The sequence below is a fragment of the Equus przewalskii genome, chromosome 4, assembly GCF_037783145.1.
Source record: "Equus przewalskii isolate Varuska chromosome 4, EquPr2, whole genome shotgun sequence".
In the NCBI taxonomy this organism is placed as follows: Eukaryota; Metazoa; Chordata; class Mammalia; order Perissodactyla; family Equidae; genus Equus; species Equus przewalskii.
In genome coordinates, this window is record NC_091834.1 from 38,718,507 (window position 1) to 38,744,132 (window position 25,626).

A 25,626-nucleotide genomic window follows, 5' to 3' on the forward strand; every position below is an offset into this window, starting at 1 on the left:
ACACACACACATACATAATTTATGTGTGACTAAACCTTTGGCAATGCAAAAATTTAGACCTGAGCATCACAGAATAAATGAATTACGCTGTTTTTCTTTTCCTTGGAGTATGTTATGAAATTCCTAACCAAGGGGAAGCCTTTGTCCCTTTTTGAATGATCTTGAGTGTAAGCTATGTCAATTGAATAGCTTTCTTTTTTGGGCAGAATTTGCTTACTCTGTCAAGAACGAGAGAACAGAGTGTGGTCATTTCATTGATGATATCAAGTGATTCTTTTTAAAGAAATATGTGGGCTTTTTCAAGCTAAGCACCACAGCCATTGATAGTTTCAAAACAATATCTCAGAGATTCCAGCTTACTGGCTGTGAACAGCATCCCTGAGTAATTGAGCACTCATAGGTTACATGATGTACTCACTGACAATTGTGACAAAAATAATCTAATCCTGATGTGAGGAAAGTGTTTTTCGATCCAAACAAAGTGTTCCAGTTTTTTGGGTTTTGGGGGGTTTTTTGAGGAAGATTAGCCCTCAGCTAATTGGATTAGCTAATTGGATGCTGCCAATCCTCCTCTTCTTTTGCTAAGTAAGACCGGCCCTGACCTACCATCCGTGCCTGTCTTCCTCTTCTTTATATGTGGGACGCCCACCACTGCATGGCTTGACAAGCGGTGCGTAGGTCTGCACCTGAGATCTGAACTGGCGAACCCTGGGCTGCCGAAGTGAAACATGCAAACTTAACCGCTGCGCCACTACGCTGGCCCCCAAAGTGTTCCTGTTTATTTAAGTCAGTGGTCTTAAACTGTTGGCAATTCTCAATTTATCAGCAAAACATTTTTCGCCAAATGCTAGACCATTATCATGGCAAGTGCCTTAGATAAATGTTTTTAATGTGACAGCCTTAGCATCCCAAAGGATAAGCCAGCCTGGAAGCCATAACTTCTAAAGAGATAGTCAAATACATGAAGATAGGCAACCTTCTCGTACCAGCTTTCATGAGAAAAGACAAAGTCATCTTTTCTTCCTAGTCACGTCCCTCAGAAGACAGCCAAAGTTTGCTGATTTTTTTCTATTTTTTGTTTATTTACCTTTCTATTGTTTTCTTCTTAGCCTCTGCAGGAAGTTAGAGTCGAAAAAATACAACCACCACCTCAACAACAATATTGTCTTTGGATGCACTTAGCTTGACCTGAATCAGTTATGGGCTTCATTCTGTATCAAATCATTGAAGTGAACAAACCTCTTCTTTTCACCAGGTCAAAGAAACTAAAATGTACAATTTGTGCTGTGGTAATAGGCACTCAGAATTTTCAGATGTGACGCTCCCAAGAATTTTAAGATTTTCCTACATGCTATTTGCTAGAGGAGAATTGAATAAGCAAGAGTCAAAGGAGAGTTGGGATAATTTAGGTTTATATCTACTGAAGAAGTCACACCTGAAGGGGAACTGTGAGTGAGTCTGACTATGCCAGGAGGCCCATGGCTCTGCGTGGGAGCTATGCGGGGAGTTGAGGGGTCACTTGGTAGCGCATATCTGGTCTTCCGGCATGTTAACTGGAGTCCCTGAGTGAGGACTGGAGTTCTGATGACACTGAGGTCACCCTACTGTCTGTTTTCTCAACAAGACACGGCAAGGCAGCAGTAAGCTCATGTGTTCTCCAGGAACAATGGTTTAGGGCGAGTACTTTTGGGGTCACATACAATTAAGTTATTTAAGACCTGACAACTGACATGACAATTTTAGCCATTTTATTGAAAACGGTTTTTATTGGTAAGTGATATTTTCAAGTATTCCAAGATTGATTTCATATGGTACTCTCAAGAAACCCTTATGCATCAAATCTGTTCCCAGTTAATCAGCACTTTCATCCCTCGTGATGCCCAGATTTAGGGTCAGCGTTCGCGTTGAGGTGAGATCACCATGGCCCCTTAGATGTGGGAAGCGGTTGAAATGATGGGCTTACAGTTTCCATGGCGGGGGTGCAAATCGACCAGTTAGAGCTCACAGTACAGAGCTTTGTGGAACACAGTGCCAATCAGCAGTTTTCCCTTGTACACAGAGGCAACCGTGCTTCCTTGCAACACAGTACCATTTTCTGCATAAACCACTGTGACTTTGGGTTCTTCTGATAAAATATCCTGGATTCTAAGCACCTATCAAAAAATAATATATTAGTATTTTTTTAAAAGTCACTCAAAACATAATTTTAAATATGGGGTCATTTCTCCATAAGAGGAAGCCTTTAGGTAAATCATATTTTGTTGCAAAATTACTCTCTAAGACACCTGTTTCCTCATTGGCAAAATGACAGGTTTGATCAGGTGATCTTTAACAGAGATAGAGACACAAGCCCACAGAGGCTAGGGAAGAAATACGAGTAGCACAACCTGGGTGAAAGACTTTAGGGAGCAGTAGAGACTATGACAAATCTGGAGAGGGGCTGTTACTCAGTAATAGTCAAATTATTGCCACTCTGGAATTCAGGCCAGTTTGTGTATTTTCAGAAAAGCTAGGAAGTTGAATGTTTACACTTAATTCTTGGTTTTTAAATGCTGGCACTAAAAAGAAAAAAAGTATTGCCTGATAAAGAACGTGTCTCTATACCACACTCATCTATTACTCTGAACTTGAGATCCCAACTCTAAGTGTATAAGATTTTATAAGTTCAGTTTCCTTCATTTAGTTGAGCAGAAATATGATTGTATCATTAGCAACAGTGTAGTAGTATGTTAAGCTGACTATATGTAATAGCTGATATTTGACCATTTTTGCTGATAAAATGGCAATTTTATATGATTCGTGCTACCATAAAGAGCAGTCTGTAAGGCAGGAACCCAAGGTCATGTTAGGTTCTTCCACTTACCATTTGTTTCTCATCTGTAGGATGAGATGGATGGGACTAAATTAACTCTAAGCTCCCTTTCAAATCTAACTTATTATTATTCTTAAGCCTTTACAGATAAAATACAATGACTTGAAGAAAGGATACCCACCAACAAAAACATCAAATACGGCAGCCTAGGAAGGCCAGTGTCTGGATATTAAATAGTCAGTGGATGCATTTAAAAAGACCTCTTTAAAACAGTTGGCACCAAAGACAGATGTTTTAGGAAATTGCCGTAGCATTAACATGAAGTAGTTACAGGAAATAGTTGATGATGCCCCTTTAGCTTAAGTAAGCCTCTTTCTTTTTTAAAAACATTTTATTTTTTTCCCTTCTTCTCCCCAAAGCCCCCCAGTATATAGTTGTATATTCCAGTTGTAGGTCCTTCTGGTTGTGCTATGTGGCACGCCACCTCAGCATGGCCTGATAAGTGGTGCCATGTCTGCGCCCAGGATCGGAACCCGTGAAAACCCGGGCTGCAGAAGTGGAGTGCATGACCTCAACCACTTGGCCACAGGGCCGGCCCCAAGCCTCTTCCTAATAAAAGTAAATCACTCTTCAATGGGGCACCACATTGGATAATGGGTTGTTATTACTTTTTGCTATTCCTTACCAGATTCAACATTAGAAAGGAAGTATTTCTTCCAGAACAGCAAACCAAGTCTACACTATAGCAAATGACCCAAGTTCACCAAATGAGCAGACAAGCAAGAACAAATTAGAATCTAACATTTTTCTGTTCTGAACAGTGAACACCATAGCATACAGTTCTTCAGTTCTATTAAACATGCCATATAGCAATCCTGGTAGCTAAGAACCAGCAAAAGGCACAAAGGCTTGCCATTAAACATAATCACAATTGTCCTGTAACCTAGAGAGAAAGGGTATGAAGGGCCATATGAAATTGGAAATAGACTCTTTTTTTTAATCCAAGAGACACAGACTTTTAAAAAAAAAAATTTTCTGGTTGGGGAGGGATGATACCGACTCTTGAAACTAAGCTTTAAAAAAATCCATGGCCGTAAACTATGTCAAAAACTACATATTTGATGTAAATAATAAGTATAATTAGTACATAATGAAAACTCAAAGAAAAGCCGGGATAAGTCATAGTAAACTTTCAAATGCCTATGGCAAAGTGAATTTTCAACTCTTGTCTGCACTACCAAAATAGTCCACTGAATAAAGACCATGGACACGAATAGGGTCTCTGAGTACTACAACTAGCATGGGAGAAAAGGGTTTTTAAGCCAAAATAATTCCAGCAAGTGATTTATCTTCCCATTCTGCAGGGAGGGTTTAGAGAGGATGGCCATTTGTGCTTTAGGACTGGTCTGTGGCATTAACCTGTGCATATACTGACACACAGGAAGAGGGAGTTGACTAAGAAGGCAGGTAACAAACAAATGATTAGACCGTAGCAATGTGCTCCATTCTACTTTTTAAACTATTATGAATTCCCAAGTTGGAGAGACTCACTATTGATAAAGATACAGACCCCAGTCAAGTGCTTGCTCTCCTGACCCAGCCCTTCAGGCCCACTCTCCACTCTGCTCAGACTTACACAAGGGCCTACTTTAAGGGCTCCCCTGCCCTCCAGCTCCCTGTCAGGGTCCACCAAGGAGCAGTGGGGGGATGGGAGCACTGAGAGGGAGGTGGGGCAGTTACTCCAGGCGGCCTCCTTGTGGGGTCTCTGCTGGTTGGTTGGCCTCACCCCTCAACCCGGAGGCCAGATTCCTCTCAGGGAACCCTCTCTACACACAGCTCTCTTCTTGTTCTGGCTTCTGGTAGCCATTTCCTGTCCCCCCTGCCAGCCCCGGGGTACTGCATTATCAGCTGTTCGTTTCTCTACACTCTGCCCACACCTTTGTATATGGTGCCCTTATTAAATCTTCGCAAATCATGCAGTTTAAATGAGCCCTCTGTCTCCTGCCTAGACTCTGACTACAATGCCCCCAAAGTCAAATTCCTTTTCATATCTGATCATTTGGATCATCTATCCATGTCCGCCCTTTTATCTGAACATATAATTGAGATTTATGTTTTCAACTGAAAAACAGGTGGGAATAAGGTTGCTGATCTGTTTCATTTTTCAAACTAACCTCTGATGGGGGAGGATTCTTCGGGTCATAGAAGAAGATTTTCTTGCCATTGGGATGGCATCCAACCCAAAGGTCCCCTGTCACAGGATCCACAGATATGTTATCCACGAGTGTGTTAAAGTCCAGGTGCTTCCAGATGAAAACCGAGGAGAGAAGGAAGGACAGAAAGTGAAAAAAAATTGGAAAGGTGATGGAGCAATGTCCGGGAAAACTGTCGTCTTGTCCTTGATCACCACACTGGTGATTCCAGGGGCGCAAAAATTCTGTCCCATTTCAATAGCTGTCGGGGAATTCCTCTAGCTTTCCATCTGTGCTAGTATTTTACCAGTTTCTAGGACAAATGAGGGAGGGGGAAGATACAAAAGCCAAGAAAGACCGTAAAAAGTTAGGTGAAATCATTTGGACTAACATCTATGCATGAACCTAAAACTGAAGGGAAAAAAAAGTTTTAAATGCAGCATAAAACAGTTCCTTCTAAAACGGCACGTACAAATGATATTTTTATAGGCATTCAGAAAACAGCTAGGAAATGTAGATTCATTTCTGATGAGAACCTGATGAAATGTAGGCCCTTCTTTAGTGGCTAATCATAGGCTGTGCAGCCAGAGGAGAAATGATCACCTGGGGTCTAATTTTTGCCTTGGAGTTGAGGCAGAGTTTCCTCGATGTTATTCAACTCCCTGTTCTTCTGCTGTTTATTTTCTAAATGTAGGTTGCAAGCATGAGATGACTGCACAGATTGCTGTCGAGGCTTAGTACCAGGATCATAAATAACACCAACGGCTCTTAATTCCACCATTCATCATCTTGGCTGCCTTCTATCCGGGAGAAATCGCATCTATTTGTTTCCCGCTAACTCTTAGTTGGAGAAACAATATCTACCGTGTTCCTCAAACAGAGGCCAGCATGCCCCAGCGCCCAGAGATCCTGTAATAACTGGTGGTGACTCGTTGCAAAGGCCAGAGCGTGCACAGGCAGCTGCAACGAGCCAACGCTGCCCTGTGCTTCCTACTCCAAATGAGAGCTATCCCCACAAGTCTGTGAAGGGACTAGAGGGCTCGAGCGTTGTGGCAGAGCTTCCTTGTTACTGTCATGCAAAGCCATCACTCATTCCTCCCCTGGACACGGGCAAGGTTGGCCAAAGGAGGCAGCTGAGCAAACATCCTCTGGCCAAAATCAGCTCCAGGCCTTCTCCATCCCCACACCCCATCTATCACAGCGCTGGGCATTCTTGGCTGATGCATTAATTTCTTTAGACGAGGAAAATGCTTGTCTCAGGGCTCTGCCATTATCTTTGGAAGAGGTAATAGCCAACTGGTGAATTCCATGGCAGATGAAAGCCTGCAGAGATGAGAGTCGGGGAGAGAGTGGGAGAAGGACACAGAAGCCTGGGCTGCCGTTCATTCCACACGCAATTACTGAGCTCCTACCGGGTAATCGGCGAGAGGCTGGGCCCCTGGAGAGAGTGCAGTAAGCGGCAGACCTGCTTCCTGCCAAGAAGAGCTGGCAGCCCGGCAGAGCGCCCATTCTGAACCGGCATTTCACTCTTGCCTCGCAAATCCATAATTCCTAACAATTCTAACTCACCGCAGTGCACGTGTGGACCGTACCTCACGCTTCTACAAGCCAAATGGAAAATTTTACATTCCTTGGTCAAGGAGCCATAATCAATTATTCTCTGGGAAAAACTGTATCCTCTGTTAACAAATATCCCAATTTTTAGAGAATTAGAACTCATTGAAGTGGCACTAAATCATTGTGTCTTGAAATCTTTTTTTTTGTGGAGGAAGGGATGATTTTTATTGGGGTAAAATATGCATAACATGACATTTGTCATTTTAACCATTTTTAAGTGTACAATTCAGTGGCATTAAGTACATTCACAATGTTGTGCAACCATCACCACTATCCATTTCCGGAAACTTTCGCCATCCCAAACGGAAGCTCTGTACCCAGGAGCTCCGCATTCCTCCCTCCCCAACCCCTGGTAACCTGTATTTCACTGTCTGTGAATTTGCCTACCCGAGGTACCTCATATCAGGGGAATCATAGAGTATTTGTTGTTTCATGTCTAGCTTATTTCACTTAGCATAATGTCTTCAAAGTTCATCCCCTTTATGACATGTATTAGTACTTCATTCTGCTTTAATAATATCCCATTGCATGTGTATACTACACTTTGACAGGACAAAACCTATCCCGCATCTCATCACAAATTCTAAGATCAGTCTCAGCTAGTTTATCAAATTTCTTGCCACTCCAGGTATTAATTAACTGGTCTTAATTAACGTGATCCTTCAGAAGAAAGAATAATATTACAGTCTCCACTGAATTGTTCTGTCAGGAGATAGGCACAATCTGTTACCAAAAGTGGGAGCCAAACCTGAAGCAAGCCTCGCCCTTGAGCTTGCCTTGGCAGGAGCAGTGCCTTTGTCATTCTCTGTTGAATGTATATTGGATTGGATTCTATTCTTCTAAAATTCTTTAACTTTCAATTTACAGAAGTACCTATTGTTATAACCACAGTTTCCTTTTATTCCCTCAGCCAGTATGAGTGTGTGAAATTCCATTTTACTTCAGGTAACACCAAACTAGCCCTGCCAGTGATTTTTAATGTCAAACACGATGTTACATTTGATGTTGCTTCAAGGTAATTTTCCCTGAGTGAAGCCTCGGTGACAGGACCTGGGATGTGCTGACGGGAACAGTCACGCAGTGCCTGGTGACAGGGCTTCGCACTGTGGGCGGTAACGGCAGGAGAGCAGTGTCTTGTTGTTTGTCAGGGGCAGGTGGCTACTTTCACAATGCTCCACTTTGCTCTTATTTCTCCTTCCTTTACTTTATATTTTTACCTCTTTTGACCCAAAGCTTCAGACTGGATCAAAATGGGTGGGGGTAGAAGATGCACCCCTGAAACGTACCTGGCCTCATCATTTTAACTTAACAAGTACATGCTGAATGCCTACTAGGTGTTAGGAACTCTTCCAGGAACAAATGGAAAAAAATCTGTCCTTCTGGGGCTCACACTCTAGAGGGAGAGGCAGACAATAGAGAGGATAAATAAAGTATATGGTATGTTAGTAACGAATGCTGAAGGGAAAATAAAGCTATAAAGGAGATATGAAAGATGTGTGTGTGTGTGTGTGTGTTTTTGTGGAGGGGGCAGACTTGCAAGTTAGACTAGGTAGCCAGGGTAGGCCTCGCTGAGGTGACCTTTCAGTAAAATCTGGAAGCATATGAAGGAGAGAGCCATGGCAATGTGGAGGCAGATCACCCAAGCAGAGGGAACACCCCCATCCTGAGGCAGGGCTGGGCCTGGGGAGCTCCAGGAACACACGCACACAAAACAGCCTCAGCAGGGGGCAAAGGATGGAGATAAAGGCACAAAGTGATGGGCTGCTGCACATGGTGGCCATGGTGAGTATTCGGGCTTTATAAGTCCTGTGGAGAGTGCTGTCGTGTTAAATACAAGCTGAGGCTATTTCTTGTCTGTTCCGTCAACATGGAGGAAAAAAGAAAGGGCGAGAGAAAGGTGGGGAGGGGAGGTAGAGAGAGAGGGAGGGAGAGTGGATGGGAAGAAGAGTGGGAGGGAAAGAGGGAGAGAGGAAGGAAGGAAGGGAGGAAGGAAGGATGGGAGGAAGGAAGGGAGGAGGGAAGGAAGGATGGACCGAGGAACACAATGCCAAGCTTAAAATTACTAGAGCAGAAAAAATCCAAGTTTCGTGGGTGAGACGTGTGGTCTATGCTTCACACTCTGCAGCTGAGTGAAAGTGAACAACACATAGGACACTGATGACTCTTAATAAAGGAGTGAAAAATTGGTTCTCACCCACTCCAATTAGACAATCCTTTTTTCCTTACCTTAATTTCACAAATCAATTAGAATCTAATTATCACTCTGCAAACTTATAGTGTTAATACCTCTTACCTTCAATGGAGTTAAAGTCCAATTAGCATGCTTTTCATACACATGAATCTTATGGGCCATCAATTCAGCCACATAGACATACCTTCAAAGAAGAAAGAGCCACATGAAAGCACTTGAAGTAATGCGATTCAAAAGGTTACCTTGAAGTTGTAATAACACTTCCTAGGGAAGAACTTTGCTTAGAGAATGGCAAATGGAACCCAACTCAAGGCACATCAAACTCTGAAAGAACTCAATGAGTTTACAGTGCACAAAGGAGTTTTAATCTCTGAAAAGTTACTTCTAAATAGTTGGCCCTGATGGATAGGGAAGGAACTTAGCCCTGATATCCGCTCTTAGTATCTGGGAGCAAAAGCATTCCAGTGCTTCTCTGAGTTTGTCATATAGTGGCAAGCACCAGGTTCTGCATTTCAGCGGATTCATGAGTTCTCTCTGGGAGGCTGCAGGAAAGCCCTTTGACAACCAGCTTCTTGTTTCAGGCCAGAGAAAATATGAGAGAAGGCAAGATGCTTCCCTGAATCTGAGAGAAATCTTCCTCCCTTCCTACCCTACGACCTGTCCTGACCCTGTGCATTTAGTATTTTGCACACAGAGTGAAGATCTGTGGCCAGTCTAAGCACAGTGTAGCCCAGAACAAAAAGACAAATGACTGCTTGATTATCTGCTACTTTTGAAGACCAGGAGATGATATGAATAATTGAAAGCTGTCCATGTTGCTTTCTCTAAATTTGTTACTAATCCTCTGAAATCCTGGGTGATATAAGATGAGGAAGGGTCTAGATGGATCGAGACAGATTTTTATCTATAGACCACTGCTACCAGAATTGTGGTCCCCAGTGCCGCTCTGTGAATTGTTTGTTTCAGGGCTACTACCAGATAGTAATGCAAATCAGCTAGCTACATCACTAAGCACACTGCTTAGTTAGGTTGACACTTTTTTCCCCTTAGTAACAGGCTCTGGATGAAGGAAGCAGTACTTGATTTGTATTTTGGTGCAAGCTCTTTATCTTATCACAACCCAGCACTATGGCTATATATGCTGACATCCTGTTAATCTCATTATGAGCTCAAAAATCTTCCCTCAAAGCAAAGCTACTTAGTAATACTAAATGTTTATCACAGTCTTATTTAGTAATACTAAATGTTTATTCACCCTCTTGAAATGTACTTTTACCCCCCAAAAAGAAACTAAATAAATATGCCTTCACAAAATAGAAAATTTTGATTTGATAAATTTTATCCCCTGAAAATTTAGGATGTTTTATATTTTTCCTAATTTCCTCTTACCAGGAGAACATGTTAAAATGTATCACATTATTTAGAAAAGGAATTTGTTCTGAAGAAATCTAGTGAGAATCTGGAGAAATGCATGACATTTTAAAGAGTTCACATACTTGCCATCAGGTGAAATGTTGATCCCATTAGCAAAATCATATCCATCTGCCACCATTTGAACTTCATTTGGACTATAGTAAACAACATTTGACCATGCTAAACCCAAATATAACTCCCAGGATTTTAAGAAGGGGTCAAGAAAATAGTGATCATTTGTGGCATAAAAGTGCTCAGGTCCAACAGCGACAATATCATTCATGCTGCAATGCAAACACACACATGTGATATATACATGCATATGAAGGTATCATACATTATAGTCATGCACCAGCATTCGCTAATGTCTATTCCTAAAATCAAGATGCGGGATGGAGCCTTCACTCTAGCTATTATGGCACAGAATTAATATTAATCGGCCCCACCTATACAATCCTCAAAGACAATAATTACTCTAAGAAATGCTAAGAGGTTATTACAGCAAAATAACACAAAAATCCTATTAACTGTATCTTAAAAATAGTGCTATGGGGTGTGTGTGTGTGTGTGTGCACAAATGTGTATAGATATGCTAAACTCAGTAGCATTAAATTAGGCCGGGAGTCATTATCAGGGCAAAATTTACTTATGCTCATATAGAACAGTCCAAGTTACCATCAGGCAGTGGAAGAAACGCTGGCAATCTTAAGACTCACATCTTAGTTAAAGCTCGCTACTGTTAGCTGTGTGGTTTAGGGAACATCAGTCATTTTATGTCAGGGCCTGAGTTTCCTTATCAGAAAAGGAGGATGGGATGGACTGGTCTATCTTTCAGCTTAAAGGTCGTTTCCACCCTTAAAGTTTTGTGATTCTAAACTGAGTAAACTGTCCATGAACAAAAATACTCAGAAATAGGATGCTATGGCTTTTTTTTTCTTCCTGATTTTGATTCTATGTTACTGAAAATCTAAGATATATGAGTCTATTTTTCTGCCTTAATAGGTACAACAGTGAAGACATGAGTGAGTCATTCTTTGCTGATTGAGATGACAGAAGTTCCCTGGGGCCATCATCTGGGAGACAGCTATCTGCACTCTCTTGGCGAGGGCGTAATAGCCAGCGCATCAGCTCTGACACAGCTCTGGGCTCCTGGGCAAGTTGGATAAGCACACAGAGCCTCAGTTTTCTCATCTGTAAAGAGAGGTTAAATGATTTTCCCAAAGTCATCCAGCTCATTACCGTGAGACTAGGTCAGAATCTTGATTTGTGGCAGTGCAGTGGAATTAGAAGGAGACAATGCCTGCTGTGTGTTCTGCAGGGGACCTGCCGCTCACTAACCCCTCAGTCAGCGGTAGCCGCTCTTACTACGTGTGGAAAAAGGGCAAGGAATTTAGGATTAGTCTGTACAGGCTCCAGGCATAACCTTGCAAGCTGGGTTTTTTCCCCTCTCTTTTTTAAAAGTAAATTTCCGAAATTACTATGCTTTATAATCATTTGCCTATTTTTCATAAAAAGGAGCAGAGTGAAATGGTTTAGAGTAATAGCTTTGAAATCTGATGGGCTTCATTTGAATCCTGACGTTGCCTGCTATCGTCTATGCGGCCATAGCATGTCACTAAACTCTTAAGCCTCAGGCTCCTCTCTACCCCTTGAAAGGTTAGGGTAAGAATACAATGAAGGAATGAACGCAGACTTTGGCACCAAGCCTGGCATGTAGGAAATGGCCAATAATGACCGTTGAGTTATCATTATTAATAACATACTTCAATTATAATAGATTTAGTAATTGGAATATTAAAACTATAAACAATTATATAAACAACCATCAAATGCAAAGCAGAAAACATATGTGGCTAGTGCTTGGGTCAAGAGAGCAGAATTTTAGTGAATTGTGGCACTATGGCTATTTTCAATTTGATTCTGTATTGCCAAAGACCAATATTTTTGTAATTGGCCCAGAAAAAAATACTCTAACCCTAGGAAATTTGACAAATCTTAGATTTCCAAGATTCAGTGGTGAAACAAATAAAACAAGTTTTCACTGTTTCATAGTGGCTCAGAGCATGAGCTCCAGGCTCACACTACCAGGGTGAAAACACCAACGGATTCATTTACTAATGGTGTCATCTGGGGAAGGTTAAATACTCCAGGCCTCAAATTTTTTAAATACAAAATGGTATAATAAAGAAACCTAATTAAGAAGGTATTTGTAAAAAGTTAATAATGTTTAAATTGTTATTGCAGCCTCTAACTTATAGTTAAAGCTCATTAAGTTATTACTATTACTATTATTATTATTATTAGCCCAGCTTCTCCATTCTACATACTTTTCGCTAATTTAGATCTTGGTGTTTGAAACACTCTAGACACTCAGTGTCCTCATTCTTCTTTCCAAAATATATTTGCGGGATGAATGTGTGAATAAATTCTCCACCAAAAGCTCCTCTCTAAACTTTGTCTCGTACCAGGGATGCAGAAGAAGACCTGGGCCAGAGTTTCTACTTGGCCACTAATTGGTTGATTGACCTTGATCCAGTAACTCAATTTCTTTCCAGTATCAGTTTCCCCATCTTCAAAACCACCAGGTAAGAAAGGAGAGGAAGGGCCCCTGGTAACTGAGCTCACTCTACGTCTGTACCAGGTGCCTTGCTAGGTATCTGCATGTAAGTAACACACGGTTTAAAAGGAATCGAGATTCACAAATACTGGGGCTTTTGAATGCTAAAAGTAAATTATTCAAATAAAGGTTGGGATTCTAGAAAATCATAATGATTAGAGGATAAAAATTGTTTAGGGAGATAGTGTCAGATTATTGTCCTAAATCCATCATTCGCCTTATATACCAAATCCTGAGGCAACCCAGGAAGTTGACTTTGTGTTGGGTTGACGGAGATCAGGGACCCTTGCGTTTTCTTTCTCCATGTGTTATATCGTCAAGAAGATGAGGATGGAGCTGAGTGTTACTACAGATCTGCTATTTCATAAATTGTGTGCAACCAAACAGCAGTAGAGGCAGGATAGGGAGGTCTTAGAGGCACTGGATTTCAGACCTCCTTTTAGGTATGTATTTCTAATTCATAGAAACATCTGAGAGTCTATTTTTTAATAAAAATAAATAAATAAGCTCAAAATGTGGAATTCATCTATGAAACTGGTTTGGGTTTGAAATGCTAAGTCTAGTTTTGGAGAAGAGTAGAGTTTTTTCTTAGGAAAAGCTCAAACAGACATTCTGAGGCCAGGAGCCATAAGCCAGCATCCAGCCAGCCTGGGAAATGAGGGGAAAATAAAATGTGTTTTCTCTGAGGGACTTGAGTCCCCAAAAGTTTCTACAGAAGAACATTAGGAGGAGTTGTGATCATTAGAAAGGAACAATTATTTCCCTTTCCCCCAGGCCAAACGGAAAAACTAAAAGTGGATTATTTATCCACCGGCTTAAAGGAAAATAGAAATATGATATATATCAGTACTTAGGCAGAAGTTTGTGTCTGATGGTTTTCAGATGCAAAAGTGATTTTTCTTCTTCTTGAAATTTAAACAACTCAACCGTGGACTTAAAATCTGGATGGTTCACCACCAGCAGGTACACAGTATTATCTGAGAAGAGATTAAAATAAAAAATTGAAACATTAACTGAGCTCTCAGCTGTCAGCCCTGTCTCCAAAAAGCAATTTCAACCCACCTCCAACTAGTACTTAGAGTGTCAGGCAGATGGAATATTTTCATCTCTTTGTAGAGGGAAACATTTGTGATTGCTCCAAAGAAAAATGGCTAACGGAAGAACCAGTGACAGTCTCTAAAACTCCAAACTCCACAGGAGGGAAAAATCCTCAACTCAAAAATGAACAGCGCTTGACACTAAAACTTGAAAGAGCTTGTTAAGCTTTCCATTGCAAATGGTCTCAGGGATACTCAGAGTTGAGATAAAAGAGGTGGGAAATACCAACCTGAGAAGGTGTGCTCAGATATAATTTACTCAGTGTAAGACGATTAATTCCATAAAATGAACACCTGAGAGAGTATCAAAGGGAGGCAGCTTCTGTAAGTCAGTGGGACTTTGCGACATGAAAGGGGCCAGTCTAAGTTGTCAAGAAGTCGTGATCAGAATTGGCAGCGAAGTTAGATTGCAGTCTTTGCCTTACGAAGCAGTAACTCTTTGGAACCCTTTGACATGACCAAACTGGTGTTTAAAGGAAAACAATGCAAAGTTTAGTAGGTTGAACTGAAGAGATTTGAACAGAGAAGCCAGCTAAGAGCTTTTCATTAGTCCATTCAACAAACAAGTGTTTAATTTATTTTAGTTGGTGTTAAGTGACACAAAGGGAAAATAAAATGGAATAAAAGGATGGAAAGTAACGAGATGCTTTCTTCATGGGAGTCAGGGAAGTTCTCTCTGATGAAGTGATATTAAAGCAAAGACCTAAATGAAATAAGGGACCAAACTATGTGACTATCTGGGGAAAGAGCATTCCAGACTGAGGGAAGAGAGTGAGCAAAGGGCCTGAGGCAGGAGTTTCCTTGGCACACTCACTTGATAGTGAGGCTGTGGTTGGAGTAGAGTTAGTGAAAGAGAGTGGGAGGGCTGAAGCCATAGAGGTAGGACCAGTCTTATTAGGGCTTAGGATAAGGATCCAGAATGTACTCACTGCGGGCTTTGAGCCAAGAAGTAACATGACCTGAGGCTACAGCAGCAATCCACTCATGTGGAGAGGAGGGACTGAACCAAGAGGATGACATTGACAAGAAAAGGCAGGAAAGGATATAAGGGGCATCTGACAGGAAGTATCAAAAACCCCTGACGATGGCTGAGGAATGAGAGAGTCGGAAATCAAACGTAAGTGAAGATTAAAACCTGGTTCACGTTTTACACAGCAGATTCTACCTTTAGCAATTTACCCTAAGGAAATATTCACAGAAGATATATGTACAAGTGTGTTTATAGCATTGTTTGCAATGAGCATAAAGATGGAAATAGACTGAATATCCATCAGCAGATGAAATATGTTATAGTACTCCCACACAACTGAATGCTAAGTAGCTATTGGAAAATAGCTCTAAATGCACTGTCATAGAAACGAGTTCATGATGCAGTGTTTAATGCAAAAGCAATTTATAGAAGGGTTTGTGTAATATTTATGTAATATTACCCCATTTTTATTTTTAAAAGTACACATACATCTAACACTATATTTTTTTGAACTTACAAATATCTTGAAAAGAAAACACAATGTTGATAAATAGGTGGAGAGATCATTGAATGGAATATATACATATATATGTATATATATAAAGGAATATATATATAAGAAGGAAAATCATGTGGGGTAGAGGTGAAGAAGGAAAGATAAAAGGATGGAAAACCATTTTTCAACATTTTGAGTTTAAAGTGGCTATAGGAGAGGAACCCAAATAGAAGTATCTAATTAGCTGAAGAAATGGAACTCAAGAGCTGATTAAAAAGAAAAAAAAAAAGACTACTCCACATTTGTGGGGGTTGTCCTAGAAAGCAGGCACAGTTATAGTGGAATTTTCTGAAATAAAGAAAATAAAAAGGAGGCAAAAGATCAGTCGTTTGGGGAATTCCCCTTTGTGGAATGGTCAGAGAATTCGAAATGAGTGACAAAGCAATGAGCAGGAGAGGAACCCTGCAGTAGGGCCAGAACTAGGACAGATAAGCGCATTGGAATATCAGGGAGGAGCAGTTGACTTGAAGGAGAAAGTGGGCAACAGCATAAAATGAGGTGGAGAAAGGAAGGAAGGGAGAAAGGTAGGAAAGAAACGGGAGGAGAGAAAGGAAGGAAGGACAGCAGAGGGAAGGAAGGAAGAAAAGAAGAAAGGGAGGGCAGAAAGGGAAGAGAGGAAAGAGGAAGGGAGGGAGAGAGGAAGGAAAGAAGGGAGGAAGGGAGGCAGGAAGGAAAGGAAGAGAGGGAGAGTTGGAAGAGAGAGAAAAGTTCGTTAATAAGGACATTGCTGACGACTTTCAAGGCAGCAATTTTAGCCACCCACAATGGGGAAAGTCTGGAAGAAGGACTGATGGAGGGATCGTCTGATTAGGAGAAGGAGGCCGCAGGGGTAGACGCAGTTCTCAACCCTTGCCTTATGTTTTTATCACTTGGAGAACTTTCAACAAGTCCTGCCACCCAGGCCTCCCTCAGACTAAATCACAAGATTTGGGGCTGAGGCCGGGGCATCAGACTTTTTAAAACTCCCCAGGTGCTTCTGTGTGCAGCTGCGTTGAGAATTAAGGCAGAGACCAAGGAAATGGATGCAAAAAGAAAGGAAGAAATGGGAGGAAGTTATAAGGGATTTAATACGTTATTAAAATGTAGAGAAGCAGTTTGAGGACAAAACAGAGGGACCAATGGACAGGGAGGCATTAAAGGTGACAGAGCTGAGAGAAAGCCGACCAGGGGGACTTTCTGTCAGTGGATCTATAGGTTGCAGATGTCTTACATTAGAAAAATCAATTTCTGTAAATGCCTGGATCTGTAAAATTGTTTAAATTGAAAAAGTCCGTAATGATTGGGGTTGAATATTATTACTATAGTAATTATAAGGATAATGTGAATGTTAGTATTTTTAAAAATTAGCTGTTTTACAAATCTTAAATATTTTTGCATTCTCAAGCATTTAAGTGGTTATAATATTATATTTAATCGACATGGGTGTAAGTTTAAAACCTAGAATAAGAACATTATTCATGATTATACTTTAGTTGGATGAAAAAATATTCGTTCACTAACATTTGTGTGTTTTTTCTCTTTTTAATTTTGGTTTTGTTTTTAATAAACGTTAAATACTGTTACCTTCATCGGTGAATGTGCTAATCCCGTGAGGGTTAAATGAAGACAAATCAAATTTACTTCCAATGATCCTCAATTCCAACACTGTTGGCTCTTCTTCATTCAGGTTCATCAGAAGTATTTTTCCAGGCTTGTCATGTTCAAAGCTCTTTAATCCAGGATATTTTAATCCCTTATAAATAACAGAGGAGAAGAAACAGGCACATTGCAAATACTTCAAATGCTGTCGGAGGTGGTGGATGGCACAGAGGTTCACACTGCCTGCTTCGGGCCATGGGGCCACATGGGAAGCCTCTTAGCTGGCTTGTGTAACAGGCCCACGAGGGGTTCTGGAAGCCACGTGCTCTACCAGATGACCCCACACAATGCACGGGCACAGACCTTTTCATCACCAGCAGCAAAGCCATATGTATCCTATACCGTGGCTTCCAATACATGAAAAAGATGAAAAACGTAAGAGCAGACCAAAGAGGCGTTTACTAATAGGCTTCAACAAGATAAGCAAGTAATATGGAGAAACCATTGGTTATAGTTTTTAAACTGTCCCCCTAGCAGGTTCCTCGGAAGCATCTCTGGGACAGAGGTTTAAGGCAAGTCCAGTTTGCCTAGGGAAGAATTCCTTTCTCAGCCGTCAATTAGAACAACACAGTTCTTATTTATTTTAGATATTGAGGTCCCAGATAAGATTTTGCTTGAAATATGTATTCTGTTGCTTTAAAAAAAAAGGTTTGCAAGACACTGCTGTAGAGGACGACTAGTCCCCCATCCTCGTAAGAGAAAACTGGACTAAATAAATTACAACAGACAGCAAAGGGCTTCAATGGCTGGATGACTTGTACACTGTATCCTATCAACTCTGTTATCCCAGTGATTGTCAACTTCTTTTGTTTTGAGCCATGTCACCACCACAGCGATTTATATGCAGGAGAGTTTCAACAAACACGGTGGCTTCTCTCTTCAAAATCTGGAAATTGTGGAATGACTTATCAACAACGTGAAATTAAAGGGCTTATTCTCAAAAGTGTAAAGAAAAGGTAAAAATTTAAATGACGTGAAGAAATATATATAAACATACACTCAATTCAGCAAATATTTGAGTGCACCACTTCAGTGCTGCAAGGGATAGACAGCTGAATGGGAAGCCATTCTTGAACTTATTGGGCTCACAAATTGCTACAATGGAAGATAAGGTAATAGGAGTTTAGTGTACACACAGGAATACGAATACACATGGAACACGTGGGATCATAATTATAACACCAGTGTAAAGGCATGTACAGTTTATTTTTTGAGCCATATGATTGCTCATTTTAATTGAGGGTGGGCATCAGTTTAAAGAAAGCTTAAACCAAAGACTTAAGCTGCGGGTCCTAGAAAACGGGCTCGAGCACAGAAAGTAAAAGAAAACGCTTACGGAGCTAACGAAAACCAGTCCGTTAGAAAGGATCTCCAAGTCTTCAGAGCCAGCTTCTGCCGGAAAAGGAAATAGACAGCACCAGTTGTTTCAGACTGCCCACTCTTGCGGAAGCTAATGATTCACTTCTTTTTCACTCCTAACTTGAAAATGGGACTACATATTTAGCTCTTCTTCGATAGAGTCAGAATAATTCGTTCAAATTGACTAATGTGATTATATAAAAATTAAGACATTGATACAAGTAAGTGTAATTAAAATTTACACTTAATATATTTGTTTTAATTGGTGGGTGAGAACTTTTTCCTCAGAGGCTGAAATCTCTCACAAAATGTACTAAAGGTATGACAATTTGAAAAGAGCTTGCTGTTTTTTTAAAGACACAGCGTAAACTACTAATATATATTGATACTTAATAGTTCCAAATCAAATAAATTCTTTGAAAACCATATTGGAAGTATAAGCACATTCCAAATGCTTCAGTTATAATAGGGATACATTTCATATACAGAATATGCATTTGCTATTAATTATAAACATCAGTAAAATATCACCAAGTTAGTTATACTTTAAGTACATGTAAATTTTAAAAATTTCAACCAATCTAGAGACAAATGAGATTTTTGGTTTTATATTGCTACTCTTACTGGAGATGTTTGTTTTTCAAATATCCAGTGATATTTAATATCAATATCATATTTGTTTTCTAGAAAAAAATTGCACTATTAAGCTATCTGGCCAAGCTTATTGATGCTAACTGAATAAGTCATCTGGTCTAACTTCTCCAACTTAGTCAAATGAGATAAATAACTCTTAGAAAAATCCCGCCAAAACATAACAAAAGCATGGCTCTCAAACAAGTTGTCCTCAAATAACAAAGCTGGTTGGTTGAAACCAGATGGGCCCTGTGTCCCTGTTGGTCACCTAGCAGGGCTATTCCCCACCCTTTTGTCTTCTCTGACAGGGCCTGCCTCCCACAGTGGAGGACCGGGAATTACTTTCCCAGCTTCCTTTGCAGCTAGGGCACGAGCCTGTTGTCTAGTTCTGATTAATGAAATCTAAGGGGAAATATGCTGAGAGCTTCTGGGAAAATTTCCCTCCTCAATATTAACAGAGAGACGCATGAGGAGAAGCTTTGTAGTAACTACAAAGGTGTATGAAGGCTTTTTAAAAATTTACCCTCTCCTCGCTTCTTTCTCTTCCGCTTCTGTCCCTCCTCTGCCATCTTCTCGGGGTATATTACCACAAAATCAAACATTGTTCTGACTATTGTCATTGCTAAACCAAATGAAAACAAACAATCAAAAAACTGTCAACACCTTGGCAATATGTTGGGGAAGTCAAAAGTCAAGTAACTTGGTATTTCTAATGAACTGGTGACTTAATCCTCTCTTGGTTCACAGTTTTATTTTTGAACAAAATTAAACAGGTGTATTAATCAAATAAACAGCAACATAACACTGCAAGTTCCAATGAGATGCTTCCTCCTCGCCCATACTCACCTATTCCTTTAACGAAGTTACAGTTCGGAAGTTCTACTGGTTCTACTTCTCGGAAAACATTAAATCGTGTTCTGGGGGAGAAACAAAGAATAAAACTATTCAGAAATCATAATTAGGTTGCAAGGGGAAGGAGTCAATAACGTTCTCCTTAACTGCACTTTGCCTGGGTTTCAATCCTGGGGTTAATGGTCCCTGGAACCTGAGCAATCCCACCAGGCAAGGCCAGAGCAAGACGCTCAGGGCCTCTGGGCGCGACAGTTAGTATTTATTTAGCAGAGGTGGACAGATACACAAATAAGATACGCCGTGTCCTCTCCAGAGCTCTGTGCACTTTGGTAGGAACAGGAACAATTTCATCAGCTGGGTAAGGGTCCTATGTGGAAATATGAGTTAAATAGTGACATGGTTCCAATTTATTCTATTGATGTTTTAGGGCTGCTAACAGATGGGCCTCCTGCCCATCTGCCCAATCTGGCTCCAAAGCCTGGACTGGGCATCTGCTTTCTTGTGTGTGACCTGAAAAATGCAGGTGAGCTCATAGGATTTATAACTTCAGAAAATCATACCCAAGGCCAACATATAAAAAGGCATTTCACACACACAAAAGCAACCTATTAAATCCGAGTGCATAAACATTGGGGAGAACATTTGAGTGAAGGACAAAGGAAAAAAGCACAGATGTAAGAAGGAAGTACCAGCAGGTTGCCTGAGCAGGGCAAAGCGATTGATGAGGCATTTGAAAGAAATGGACCGCAACATTAGCACAGCCAAGAGATTTAAACAATAAACATTTTTTTGACAACTAATGACACAATATAGTCATAGCAAGTAGTGATAATTATCCGAGAATCCCTAGAAATCTTATTTGACTAAAGATAGGATGGGCTAGGGGTGAATGGACACTCTGGATAAACTTCTTACCAACATGGTACAAAATGATAGGAATTCAAAGGCGACTGATCTTTTGTCCATTTATTCAGAAAAAAAATGTAGCATGTTCCTACTACCATGCCATTGGCTATCAGTTCCACCATCTAAGAGGGTCTGACCAAAAATGTTAAGAGTGGAGTCCGGTAATTGGCTTTGTTAAAGTTCTACAGTGCATCCTGATGCACCATCAGAGCAGAGAACCACCCGTCCGGGTGCTAGAGATCCAGAGATGAGGAAGGCCTGGCCCACAAGGAGAGGGTGGTTCCCCGAATGATGAATGTGGAACTTAGAAAGCAGACTTCGAAGGAAAGTTGGGATCTGTCCCAGGATCTGAGAAACTAAAAGGAATTTCAACAATGGAAATCTGACATTATAATCACAAAAGTTCACAAAAAAGAAATAAAAGCTAAAGTGATGGAGCAGTGGCTTGCCAACTTTTCAGACTGAGATCGACATTAGGAAAAGCATGTAACATGATGGAAACAGACAACGCCCACACCCACTCACCGCACACATCAGAAACAAGGTTCACGGGAGAATTCTCATCCTGATACGTGTGATACATTCTTAACTTTTTTTATTCAATTCTACTTCATTTATTTAAAAATGCTGATCATGATCTAGCATTGATCATGTGATCACATTGATTTTGTGACCCACCATTTTGAGAAACACTGGTCTAGAGAAAGCTTAGTGAATATTCGCAGAGAGCCCCAGGGAACTGAAAGGATTGTAGAGATGTTAAGAGTGAAGGTACAAGCAAGGACAATACAAAGAGGGGCACGGAAGAAGAGATTCAAGGAAGTGAAATCACTGAATGGGCCAAGACTTGTGGAAAATGCCAAGGATAGCCAAATTAGCTTTTCTTAGAGCCAAAACCACGCTGAAAGAACAGTGCTGCCTGGCTGGAACGGTTCATTAAACGATGGGTTCACAGACGGCAGAAAAAGCAGAAATGATCAGCCCCTATTCCAATTCAGGCTTCTTTCACATGGATGACGATCTCTAACCTGGAAAAGGTAGGACAGCCACAGTTAAAGGGAGCCCAGGGTCGGGACAGAGGCACTGAGTCAGCACTCAGTTGCTTTGAGTGCAAATTTGTGGCCACGACAAGTCACATCTCAAGAGGACAGTCGTTGCCAGTCCTTTATATACCCTCGTTTAATCCTCAAACACCTCCCTGAGGTATGATTTTTCCTGTTTTTTTTTTTTTAAAGATTTTTTATTTTTATTTTTTCCTTTTTCTCCCCAAAGCCCCCCTGGTACATAGTTGTATATTCTTAGTTGTGGGTCCTTCTAGTTGTGGCATGTGGGACGCCACCTCAGCGTGACTTGATGAGTGGTACGATGTCCACGCCCAGGATTCGAACCGACGAAACACTGGGCTGCCTGCAGCGGAGCGCGTGAACTTAACCCCTTGGCCACGGGGCCAGCCCCTGATTTTTCCTGTTTTACAGATGATTAAGATTAAGTGGCTCTCCAAGGCCACAAAGTTATAGAGAGGCTGAGCTGGGATTGGAACTCAGGTATGAATGCAAAGCTCACACTCAGTCCTCTGACCCAGCAAAATTTACAGATAGCACTGCTTAAAAGCTGGAGGGAGGGCCCAGCTTGGTGGCGCAGTGGTTAAGTGCTCACCTTCTGCTTCTGGGCGGCCTGGGGTTCACTGGTTTGGATCCCAGGTGTGATATGACACCGTTTGGCAAAAGCCATGCTGTGGTAGGCGTCCCATGTATAAAGTAGAGGAAGATGGGCATAAAGTAGAGGAAGATGGGCATGGCTGTTAGCTCAGGGCCAGCCTTCCTCAGCAGAAGGAGGAGGATTGGCAGTAGTTAGCTCAGGGCCAATCTTCCTCAAGGAAAAAAAAAAAAAGCTGGAGGGAGCACCAGAAGACAATTCCACCTGTGTTACTATAATCCTGCTCACTTTTTTTTTTTTTTATCTTGTTCTCAATTATCAGGAAATCTCTTGTCCAGGGCTTAAGTCCAAATGTTCCAGGTCTAAGGATAAGGATCAAATGTCTGAGATGTGTCCCCAACTCATAAGCCTCTAAAAGCTGGCCAGAAATCACATACCCCCTGCTGTGAATTATTCTTTACAAATATGTGCTGGCTCCTTACAAAAGAAAGCAAGGTCTTTAGCTATGCGTTAGAAATGCATCTGGAACTTTCCTTGGGGCCATACTCAGTCTCATCAGTCTACTTTCCACTACCGCGTACTCCTCATTCATTCACTTGCTCTCATTGGGGCCTACTATTTGCCACGCCCCCTGCTGAGGTTCTCACACACACCTTCTCATTTAATCTTCTTAGTCACCTTTGAGGCAAGGGTGCACACGGAAATGGAGAACGGAAAGGAGAGAGCATGGATGGGCCGTTGGACAATCATATCTCACCTCTTTATTTTCATCCCACGGTAATATCACAACCCACAGATAAGCTGTGGCAAAGTTGTGTGTACTCCTTTGGCAGCAAATAATAGTGATTAATGAAATTCCACAAATTGTAATTTTTACATTATTTAAAACCCCAAATCACTGTAACCAACAATTAAAAAAATAATAGTTTATAAAAACCTATTCTTTCTTCTTTTTTTTGTGATGAAGATTAGCCCTGACTAACATTTGTTGACAATCTTCCTCTTTTTTTTTTTTTCAAAGATTTTATTTTTTCCTTTTTCTCCCCAAAGCCCTCCGGTACATAGTTGTGTATTCTTCGTTGTGGGTCCTTCTAGTTGTGGCATGTGGGACGCTGCCTCAGCGTGGTTTGATGAGCAGTGCCATGTCCGCGCCCAGGATTCGAACTAACGAAAACACTGGGCCGCCTGCAGCGGAGCGTGCGAACTTAACCACTCGGCCATGGGGCCATCCCCGACAATCTTCCTCTTTTTGCTTGAGGAAGATGGGCACTGAGCTAACATTTGTGCCAATCTGCCTCTGTTTTCTGTGGGATGCTGTGCCAATCTGCCTCTGTTTTCTGTGGGATGCTGTGCCAATCTGCCTCTGTTTTCTGTGGGATGCCACCACAGTGTGGCTTAAGGAGCGGCACTTGGTCCGCGCTGGGTCTTGAACCTGCAAACCCAGGGCCACTGAAGCAGAGCACAGGATAGTAACCACTAGGCCATTGGGCTGGCTCCTGCAAAAAACCTATTCTTAACATAAGCTTCTAATCAGTCCATAGGGTCATATAACTTTTAAAAAAAATCCAAAATGTTCGATTTGATTTTTATCAATGTTTTACTTCAAAGTAAACAATAAGATTCTATTGACTAAAACTTAGGAATTAGAATGATCTCTAGACTTTGAACCCTTGTAAAAAGTTACCACGAAATTACTGATACATTCTTCAAAACTTTTTCCCCCTTATACAGCATCTACCGCTTTATAAAATACTATAAGGGACGCAGGGCACTAACATTTACCAATAGTTCCTATGTTCCAGGCACCAGGTTAGTTGCTTCGCATATGAGTGTCTATTACCGTTTCCGGTTTACTGAAGCCGCAGATGTTAGAGATGTAAAGTGATTTGCCCAACATCCCACAATGGAAAGGTAGAGTGAGAACCCAGGACACCAGACGCCAGCGCCAGGCTTTTCCCTTCCTCTTGGCCTGGCTCCCAGCGGTGCGTGCATTCCCTCCCAGCTGCTCCGCTCCACCAGGGAGTTTCCTGTCTCTCCGTGTGGCCTAAAATTAAGAATCTCCAAGCCAGAAAGCTTCGTGCCCTGGCCAGGCAGCCAAGGCGGGGGATCCTTTCCCTAATTCACACAATATCGGGGGACCCCCTAGTCTGGTTATCTGTTTTGAAGCGAGGTTGAGAAGTGAATCTGTAGTCAAGGCATACGACTCTTCATGGAAAATTAGTGTGTGCAACCAACTTGGGCACTCATCGGTCCAGTGGTATGCAAACACCGACAATTGTCTCCTTATCCCGTCTCTCGGGCCATGAGCAAGGATATGTTTTCAAGCGGCACATGAAAGTTGAACAAAGATTTATGAACCTCCTGCAGGATGTGCATCCAGCACTTGCCTGTAGACTTTCTGTTAAGCGCCTGGACCTCACTTTCGGGGGGAGCCTGGGCCTGGCTGAGGTGGGGAGGACGGGGCTGCAGCCCTCACCACAATCTAACTTACTGGTAAGAAGACCAGGGATCCCTGAAGAATGCCAGTCCCAGCCCCAACAGGGAGAGCACCGTCATCTTCCCCATGGCCTCTGACAGACGTACGGATGGATGGACGGATGCACCGACGGCCGGGAGACGCTGCCTTCCTGCGGCCGGCAATCCGCGCCGAGCGCCCCCGGACTGGCCCGCCCCGCCCCGCGCCGCCGGGGCCGCAGCTCACCCTTCGGGCCCCGCGCCAGGACAGCGCGGCCTCGGGGTCAGCGCCCGAGGCTTGGAGCTGCGTGCTCCCCCAGGCTTTACAAAGGAGAGACTGAGAACAGCTGCCTAGACCGGGCGAGAAGGGGAAAGCAAGCAGGTTGGAGGAAATGGAGAGCCGTGGGAAAGGAGAGCCAAGCTTTGATGAGAGCTCACTTTGTGCCAAAAAGTCCTAATCCTGTTGGCTCAGAGAGGTTCAGTAACTTGATCTATGTGACTCAGCCAGAAAAGGCACAGAAGGAAGGGAGGGCTGTGATTGGAACACCTAAGATCTAACTTTGCTCTCGCCAGGCTACTGCCGTGTGTCACCTTCAAACATCTGGATTTCAAGTATCTCATTGTCTCAGCACCACTCCCGACTTGAACAGCTCATCAAGCACA

General features: G+C 41.9%; 1 protein-coding gene across 1 annotated transcript; it reads right to left on the reverse strand.

The window, feature by feature from the left end:
* Positions 1-1,731: 1,731 nt before the first annotated feature.
* On the reverse strand, positions 1,732-25,418 carry PON1 (paraoxonase 1). The gene is made up of 9 exons (XM_008508272.2): positions 25,001-25,418; positions 19,942-20,012; positions 18,440-18,495; positions 17,029-17,197; positions 13,693-13,819; positions 10,309-10,509; positions 8,915-8,996; positions 4,987-5,115; positions 1,732-2,153 (listed from the first exon to the last, which is right to left on the reverse strand). Exons 1-9 carry the CDS (start codon positions 25,072-25,074, stop codon positions 1,995-1,997), a joined length of 1,068 nt encoding a protein of 355 aa, XP_008506494.1. The 5' UTR covers positions 25,075-25,418; the 3' UTR covers positions 1,732-1,994.
* Between the last annotated feature and the right edge of the window lie 208 nt (positions 25,419-25,626).